This window comes from Apodemus sylvaticus, chromosome 3 (assembly GCF_947179515.1).
Source record: "Apodemus sylvaticus chromosome 3, mApoSyl1.1, whole genome shotgun sequence".
Classification (NCBI taxonomy): Eukaryota; Metazoa; Chordata; class Mammalia; order Rodentia; family Muridae; genus Apodemus; species Apodemus sylvaticus.
In genome coordinates, this window is record NC_067474.1 from 103824714 (window position 1) to 103834411 (window position 9698).

The window sequence follows — 9698 nt, forward strand, 5'->3', positions numbered from 1 at the left end:
AATTGTAGAATCATAACTTTTGACCACATCAGGATGAGCTTTACAAAAGGAGACCCCAGAGCAATTGAGTTGAGTTTTACTTGACCATTCCACATTCATCAGAACCAAAGAAGGTGTGAAGCCCTGGCATCCAGCACACATTCTCTGCCTTCTTTCTACCATGTATGTAACTTCTGTCTGTCCACTGAATATGTGTATTCTCAATGACTTTAAGCTCTCACAGTGGGATATCTAATTCAGCCCAGTGTTCTCCTTTTCCCAACAGTGTAAGAACATGGAGAGTTCCTACACCTTCTGTGAAGCCTATATGGAGATGGCAGAAAACACAGTTGCTTCCCAGCCAAGATCCCTGAATACCCAGCCTTCCCTGTGGGGTCCAGCCAGCTTGTATCAGGACAGAGCCCAGATATGCCTACCTGGAAACAAACAGTGATGGCATCAACATCCTGTAGCAACCAAGATGCAGCTTGTACTCTGAGTTCAACAGCACACCTGGGAGAAGCCAATGATTTCCAGTTTGGAGAGCCAAGTGAGACCTCTTTTTGGTACCAGCAAGTTGTGTCTGCTGAGCAGAAAATCTCCCCTGCAGGCCCTCAGCACATGCAGCTCAACAGCACCCCGAAGACATGCCTCTCTCATTCCCAGAAGAGATCAGAACTTGACACCAGGGATACTCTCTACAATTAAGGCTACTGGAAGAGGACACTGAACTATGACAAGACCCTCTTGTTCACAAATACAGACATGTGTTTGAATCCCAGGATTAACTTTGGTAATCATCAAAAGGTGCTTTCTGGAAGTCAGGCAGTCCAGGACCCAAATGTAGATCGCTCCCTTGCTTCTAAACATGACCAGATTTTCAGTGGTGAACATGACATGCCTTTCCATGGTTACCAGACCAAGTACAATCAAATGTTACACAGTAATGTAGGGCATCTGACTCTCTATGGGAATCAGATGACATCACCCAGTTATACACAGGCCCCTTATCCCAATCAAATCATAACATCATTTTCTGAACAGAATCGTTTTAGGAATCACCAGGAGAGCCCAGTAGCTGACAATGAATACTATGGAGATCAGATGATACTGCCAAATGGAAACCAGGTTTTCTCTGAGCCTCAGATGAGAATTAACTGTGACCAAACAAATGACCAAATGAAATCCTTCAGTGTTCAGAATGTCTCCAGAGATCAGGAGAATCTCCTCAGTGGTGAGCACTCCCTCTCTGGGTATCATTCATCAGGGTACAGATGTGACCAGGATTTGATTGTGAATCACCAGGTATCAATTTCAATTGCTGGCCAGTCTTTCTATGAGTTTCAGAAAGAGACTTCTAGTTTTGACACAACTCTTCATGGGTCTAAGAGGACAACATCCAGTCCAGAAGAGAACCTGGCTAGCCATTCAGAGACAAGTCCCAGTTCTGAAGAGATATTCTATTTGGGTCAGATAAAGACCTCTTTTGATGAAAATGTCTGCCCAAGTCAGAATGGAACACCTAATCTGGAAGGAAGCCTTGATTGGCAGGTGACTTCACTTAGTCCCCAAGACTCATATGTGGATGAAAACCCTTATCCTTCAAGTTCCCCTTTGGTCCAAAGACAACCTCAGGAAAACTCTTCAGCTTCCAGTTTGGTCCAGGTACAACATGCAGAGATGAAGTTAGACACCAAGACCAAGAGCCCAGTGTCCCGGAAGAACCCTCATCCTTTGAAGAGCTTCGCCTGTACCTATCAGGATTGTCAGAAATCATACAAAAAGTCTCACCACCTCAAAAACCACAAGAAGAAACACACACGTCAGAAGGATTATGCCTGTGATGAGCCTGGATGCAAATGGAAATTCTTCCGCTCAGAAGATCTCAAGAGACACAAGCAAAAGCACAGTGGGGAGAGGCCCTACACCTGTGACATGTGCAACAAAAGCTATTCCAGACCTGATTATCTCAAAAAGCATCAGAGGATCCATCTTCAAACATCACCCACCACTGCAACCTGAATGCCCACTCCCCTCCCCATACCATATCATATTATACTAACATATTTCTTCCTTCTTCTCAGTCACCATACCTGACCACTAATCAAGTACTTTGGGGATAATAGTGGGCCCCAGCAATGGTCTCACTCAAATATTCCCAACAGATTTTTTTTTTCAAGGAAAGCAGAGATGTAATGACAAAAGTGTAGCTAGCCTGAATCAAAATTGTGTACAATGAAATTTTATTATCAATTAAACATAAAATTATAAATACTTTAAAAAGTAGGAAACTGTTCATTGTCACAGTTCACATTCCTAAATTTGAAATCAAATGCAATGTTCATAATAGAAAGACATAATAACTTCAGTGTGTTCAAAAAAATGTTTGCTTGAAAATCACTAAAAGTGATAAACAAGCTACCTCCAACTCAAATATTCACAAACCACATGTGTGACAAAGGAAGTGAAAAAACTCAATATTATGAAAATCCAACAGTCCAATTGAACTAGATGTTGAGATATTTCACAGGAGAAATTTAGATGAAATCAGACACACGAAGAAGAGTCATTGTACTTGCCCACTGAAAAACCTCAAATTAAAACCACACTCATGTATCATCATATACAATGGCAAATACAAAAAACAAAACAAACAACTTTTCTACACCCAACTTGAATGATCCTAAAGAATAGACTATACTCTGGGTAATGCTCCATTTTACACATTCCAGAAGACAAAACAACAAACCAGAAATTGACTCCATCAGATAGAGCAGTGGCAGGGTCTGTGAGATTTTTTGTTTTTCTTTTGTATTTACTGTTTAAATTTTTATTAGATATTTACTTTATTTACATTTCAAATGCTATCCTCTTTCCACTTTTTCCCTCTTTTTCACTCACTTTTCTACATGTGCAAGGATTTTTCCTCTCATTGACACCTGACCACCCCATCCTCTGCTACATATGCAACTGAGGTCATGGGTCCCTCCATGTGTACTCTGTGGTTGGTGGCTAAGTCCCTAGGAGCTCTGGGGGTCCTGATTTGTTCATGTTGTTGTTCCTCCTATGGGGCTGTAAACCCCATCAGCTCCTAAGGTCCTTTCTCTAGCTCCTCCATTGGGAAGCCTGTTCTCAGTTCAATGGTGGGCTAAGAGCATCCAGTCTGTATTTGGCAGGCACTGGCAGAACCCCTCAGAAGACAGCTATATCACGCTCCTGTCAGCTAGAACTTCTTGGCATCCACAATAGTGTCTGGGTTCCTTAATTGTATATTGAATGGATCCCCACGAATGGCAGTCTGTGGATGGTTTTCCTTCAATCTGCTACACACTGTCTCTGTATTTCCTCCCATAGGTGTTTTGTATGCCCTTTAAGAAGGACCAAAGTGTCCACACTTTGGTTTTCCTTCTTCTTGAACTTCATGCGGTCTGTGAATTATATCTTGGGTATTCCTACCTTCTGGGGCAATATTCACTTATTAGTGAGCATACCATGTATGTTCTTTAGTGATTGACTGGGTTAAGTCACTCAGAATGTCATTTTCTAGCTCCATCCATTTGCCTAAGAATTTCATGAAGACATTGATTTAATAGCTAAGTAGTACTCCATTGTTTAAAGGTACCACATTGTCTGTATCCATTCCTCTCTTGAGGGACATCCTGGCTCTTTCCAGCTTCTGTCTGTTATAAATAAACCTGCTATGAACCTAGTGGAGCACATGTACTTATTACATGTTGGAGCAACTTCTGGATATATGCCCAGGAGTGTTATATCTGGGTCCTCAGGTACTACTATGTCCAATTTTCAGAGGAACCGCCAAACTGATAAATAAATAAATGGAAATCTAACTACCGAGAAAAAGTTAGCAACTGAAATTTCCTTTAGACACACTAAAAATGTCAATCTGTTTTCTCCAGTGGAGTCACACCAGACAGATCAACCACTCCAGGGAAGGCCTCATGTTCAGACTGACCAAAAATGGGTTACATGTTATTTTGCATGTGTGCTTTTTTTTTTTTATAGCAGGTGAGTTTTCTTTGGTTTCTTTCTTTCTTTCTTTCTTTCTTTTTTTTTTTTTTTTTGGATGCTTTTGATTTTTTTTTTTTTTTGGTGTGTATGTTGAATTTTTTGTTTTTTCTTTGGAGAAAGAACTTAAAAGTTGGGTGGGTAGGAACAGGAATAGAATCTGGAAGGAGTTAAAGGAGGAAAAGAATATGATAAAATATATTTAGATTTAAAAATGTTTTCAATAATGAAGTATATTATGAAAATTTAAATATGTGTAGTTCAATGTATTTTAATTGTAAGGCAAGTAATAAAAGTGCTGCTATATCTGTGATGAGTTTTCTTCATTGAATATTTATTTTTATTTAATAATTTATTTATTAAATTTCTCTATTAAAAAATAAATAAAATATATCCCTAAATTCATTGAAGTTAAAGAATTACATGAAATTCTGACAGTACAATGGTATAAATGATTGTCAAATTATATATGAAAAAAGATTGTAATTATTTTAATAGTAATAGGAGATGGACAATACCATATAGTCTTTAAGCAATTAATGAAAAAACAGGCAACAACAACAATAACAAAACATGCAAAGCCATTGAGATAAGAGATAATAGTGTCCTGTCCAGAACTGCCAGGCTAATACAGAATAGGTTTGATGGGAAGAAGTGATTCCAACAATGCAGCTACAGAGACTTGATGTCACAGAGAGGAATTTGGTCTTGTAATGATATCAACAACACTTTTTTCTCCATTGGATATTTTCTTTATTTACATTTCAAATGTCATCCCCTTTCCAGGTCTCCTCTCTGGAACCCCTATCCCATCCCTCCTCCTCCTGCATCTCCACCACCCACACACACACACTCTTGCCTTTCTGCCCTGGCATTCCCCTATATTAGGGCATGAAATCCCTGAGGCACAAGGGCTGTTCCTCCCACTTATGTCCAACAAGGCCATCTTCTGCCACTTGCATGGCCAAAGCCATGGGATCCTCCAAAGAGCCATGGTTCTTTGGTTGGTGATCTAGTCCCCAGGAGCTCCTGTATATCAAAACCCTTAAGTCTCTTAAACCTAGGGAGAGATAGATGGTTCACTGGTTATGAGAATTTGCTGCTCTTGAAGAAGAATAGAGTTTGTTCCCAGCATGCATAGGATGTCTCATTATCCTCTGTATCTACAGTTCAAGGCAATCCAAAGCCCTCTTCTAGCTTTCTTGGGCAGTGAATGCATGTAGTATACACACATTAACACAGACAAATCACTCTTATATGTAAAAAAAAAAACAGTAAATGATGAAGTATTCATTTTCTAAAACATATAAAAGTAACACATAGTTCAAGCAGGATATATGTAGGAATATATATGTGCACAGACACACACATATATGTTTGTATGTAACAACACTTAATGTGATAAAAGAGGACACAAATTCGAAAGAGATAAAATATATACGAGAGATTTGAGGAAGGAAAGAAAAAGGAGTAAGAAATGATGTAATGATGTTGTACATCAAAACAAAAACAAAATCTAAAAAGAGAAATTGTTACAGCTATTAAACACATTCTGCAAATTATCAAGATAAAATTCAACACACACACATACACACACAAACACAAAACCAAAAACTAAAACCCACACACAATAGACTTCTGAGCAAATAATAAAACACATTGAAAATGAAGACTATTCACAATACTCTTTAAAGAGTGGCAATAGGAACATTTCTTGTTTAAAAACATTGAGATGCCAGTGTGACCCCATCCTTCCACCAGGAGCCTTTCCTGTCCAAAGGAAGAACAGGGGAAAGGAACAGGGATTGAAAGGCTGGCCTTCCTGGGACTGCCCCAGCAGGGGATCCATCATGTCTGCAGATGACAAACCCAGCACTGCTGCAGTCAAGACTCACTTGCTGACAGGAAACTAGTATGATAGATCCTTGGAGGGTCAGGTCAGCAACTGATCAATACAGATGTGGATGCTTGGAGCCAACACTTGTACTGAGCTCAGGGACCTGGTGAGGGAGCTGAGAGAACTGGAGGGGCAGAGGGAGATTGCAACCCTGTTGGAAGAACAATATAGGCTTGCTTAGCTACCCAGTTCTCCCAGAGTCTAGACAATCAACTACAGAATGAACTTGGATGGATCCCCAGCACCAGACACAGGTGTAGCAGAGCATGGACTTGCCTGACGGTAATGGGAGGAGAGTACATTGGACCTGGGGAAGTTTAATGTCACAGTGTATGGATATACTAGGCAGTAGGCTGGGAGGAGTATAGGTGGCTGTAAAATCGCCTTCATACAGTCAAAGGGGGGGGGAAGGCAGATGTGAGATGGCAAGATTGTGGATGGGTATCTGGGAAGTGGGATATCATAGGAAGGGTGTTTGGTGAAAGGGTGACCAGCAAGTGGGATATCATTATCATTATCCAAATGCTTCCCAGAGTGAACTGGTATCCCAGGATTTCTGACACACAGGCTTGTGGGAGGGACAAGCCACAGGCAGAGAGAGAAAGACCAATTAACACCGGGGATAACTAGTTGGCAAGAGGCAAGTACAGGAACATAAGCAACTTGGCATATGCAAAGTATCAGAACCCACTTTTTTCCACCACAGTGATTCCAGGATACACCAACATATCATAAAAACAAGACTCTTATTTAAAATCACATCTCATGATAATGATTCAGGACATTAAGCAGGACATAAATATCTCAGTCAAAGAAATACAGGACGACAGCACCTGGGCTTGCCACTGTATCCAGTATCAGGCATAGCACTGGAGGATTAACAAAAAACACAGACATGGGTCATTCTGTAGGGAGAATGCCAAAGCTTTACTGTGAGTCCAGCAATATATATACTAGAGGCCAGGGAAGGAAACAGGAAAAATCAATTACAGCCATAGGTCAGGCACCTGGGAAGTCCAGACAACACCAGGCAGGAGAGCAGGAATCAAGCTAAGCCATGGGATGTTTTGCTCTCAAGAAACCTCTGCAAACAGCTCATCTGGGGGCATTGAGCCAAGCTCTCTGGTTCCCAACAACAGGAAAACCCAGTTAAACAGTTAGAAGCCCTTAAAGAGGAAACACCAAAACCCCTTAAAGAAATACAGGAAAGCACAATCAAGCACATGAAGGAACTGAGCAAAACCATATACGATCTGAAACATGAAATAGAAACAATAAAGAAATATCAAAGAGAGAGAACCCTGCAGATAGAATACCTATGAACTAGATCAGGAGATAAAGATGCAAGCATCATCAACAAAATAAAAGAGATAGAAGAGAGAATCTCAGGTGCAGAAAATACCATAGAAAACATTGTCACAAGAGTCAAAGAAAATGCAAAATGTAAAAAGCTCCTAAGGCAAAACATCTGGGAAATCCAGGACAAAATGAAAAGACGAAACCTAAGAATAATAGGATTAGAAGAAACTGAAGATTCCCAATTTAAATGGCCAGTAAATATTTTCAACAAAATTATAGAAGAAAACTCTCCTAACCTATAGAAACACATGCCCATGAACAAAAAAGAAGCCTACAGAACCCCAAAAAGACAGGACCAGAACAAAATTTCCTCCTGCCACATAATACTCAAAACACAAAATGCAAGAAAGAATATTAAAAGCAGTAATGGAAAAAGGTTAAGTAACAGATAAAGTCAGAGCATTCAGAATTACACCAGACTTCTCGCTGGAGACTATAAAAGCCAGAAGATCCCGGGCAGATATCATACAGGACCAAAGAAAATACAAATGCCAGCCCATGCTACTATACACAGCAAAACTCTTAATTATCATAGTTGGAGAAGTCAAGATGTTCCCTGATAAAAACAATTTAAACAACATATTTCCATACATCAAGACCTACAAAAGATAATAGATGGAATCCTTTAACAAAAGCCGGGGAACTACATGCTAGAAAAATGCAAGAAAATAATACTCTTTCAGCAAAGCCAAAATATAGCCACACAAACATAATTCAACCTTCAACAACAAAAATAACAGGAAGCAACAATCAATAGTACTTAGTAAATATCTCTTAACATCAATGGGCTCAATTTCACAATAAACAGACATACACTAACTGACTGGATGCATAAACAGGACACAACATTTTGTTGCATACAGGAAAAGCCTCTCAGTGTCAAAGAAAGTCACTACTTTAGAGTAAAGGACTGGAAAACAATCTTCCAAGCAAATGGTCCCAAGAAACAAGCTGGAAGAGACATTCTCATACTGAATAAAAGCAACTTTCACCCAGGAATATTCAAAAAGGATGAGGAAAGACACTTTTCACTTAATTTTGAATATCTATGCACCGGATGCAAGGGCGACACATTCATAACAAAAATAATCTACTAAAGCTCAAAGTATACATTGTACTTCACACTATAATAGGGGGGGACTTCAACACCTGAGTCTCATCAATGGACAGATCATGGAAACACAAATTAAACAGAGACACATTGAAGGTAACAGAAATTATGGACCAAATGGATTTGACAGATATCTATAGGGCATTTCATCCTAAAAGGAAAGAATACAGCTTCTTTCCAGCACCTCATGGTACCTTCTCCAAAATTAACCATATACTTGTTCCCAAAACAGTCCTCAACAGATAGAAGATTGAACTCATCTCATCAGATCACCATTGACTAAGGCTTGTCTTCAATAGCAAGAAAAACATCAGAAAGTCCACATACCCATGGAAGCTAAACAATGCCCTACTCAATAATAACTTGGTCTTGGGAGAAATAAAGAAATTAAAGACTTTAGAATTTAATGAAAATGAAAGCACAACATACCCAAATTTATGGGACACAATGAATGCAATGCTAAGAGGAAATCTCATAGCACTGAGTGCCTCCAAAAAGAAGCTGGAAAGCGCATACACTAGCAGCTGAACAGCACACCTGAAAGCTTTAAAACAGAATGAACCTTATAAACCCAAGAGGAGTAGAAGGCAGGAAGTCATCAAACTTAGGGCTAACATCAATGAAGTTGAAACAAATAGAACTATACAAAGAATGAACAAGACCAGGACTTGGCTCTTAGAGAAAATCAAAAAAATAGATAAACCCGTAGCGAGACTAACTAAAAGGCACAGAGACAGTATCCAGATTAACCAACTCAGAAATGAAGAAGTAGGTAACAATAGAAACTGAGGAAATTCAAAATATCATCAGAACCTACAACAAAATCCTATATTCAACAAAATTAGAAAATCTGGATGAAATGGATACTTTTCTAGACAGATTCTAGGTAGCAAAGTTAAATCAGGATCAGATAAATCTTCAAAATCAGCCCATAACCCCTAAAGAAATATCAGCAGTCATTAAAATCTATGAACCATAAATTAAGTCGAGGAACAGGAGGTTTTTGTGCAGAATTTTATCAGACCTTCAAAGAAGACCTAATACCAATACTCTTCAAACTATTCCACAAAAAGGAAACAGAAGGAACATACCTATTTTTTTCTATGAAGCCATAATTATGCTGATTATTCTTTCTTGGCAATGAAATTTTTTCTATATAATCATGAAATTCATAAAATTTCCTTTCATAGAGGACTTCATAAAAGATATTTTTTCTATTTCTATCATGTTTAATGTTCCAAATAGCTTTTTAAAATTCTTTGAGTGCATATTACGTTTAGTTTTTACTTTTAGAAGTTATTTTATATATAAGAGAGATTTAACTAC

General features: G+C 38.9%; 1 protein-coding gene across 1 annotated transcript; it reads left to right on the forward strand.

Annotated features, from left to right (window-relative positions):
* Window positions 1-307: 307 nt before the first annotated feature.
* LOC127680451 (Kruppel-like factor 18) lies at window positions 308-2001 on the forward strand. Its single transcript, XM_052175900.1, is given in 2 exon segments — window positions 308-362; window positions 365-2001. Coding segments are annotated over 2 exon segments (1692 nt in total).
* Window positions 2002-9698: the final 7697 nt, after the last annotated feature.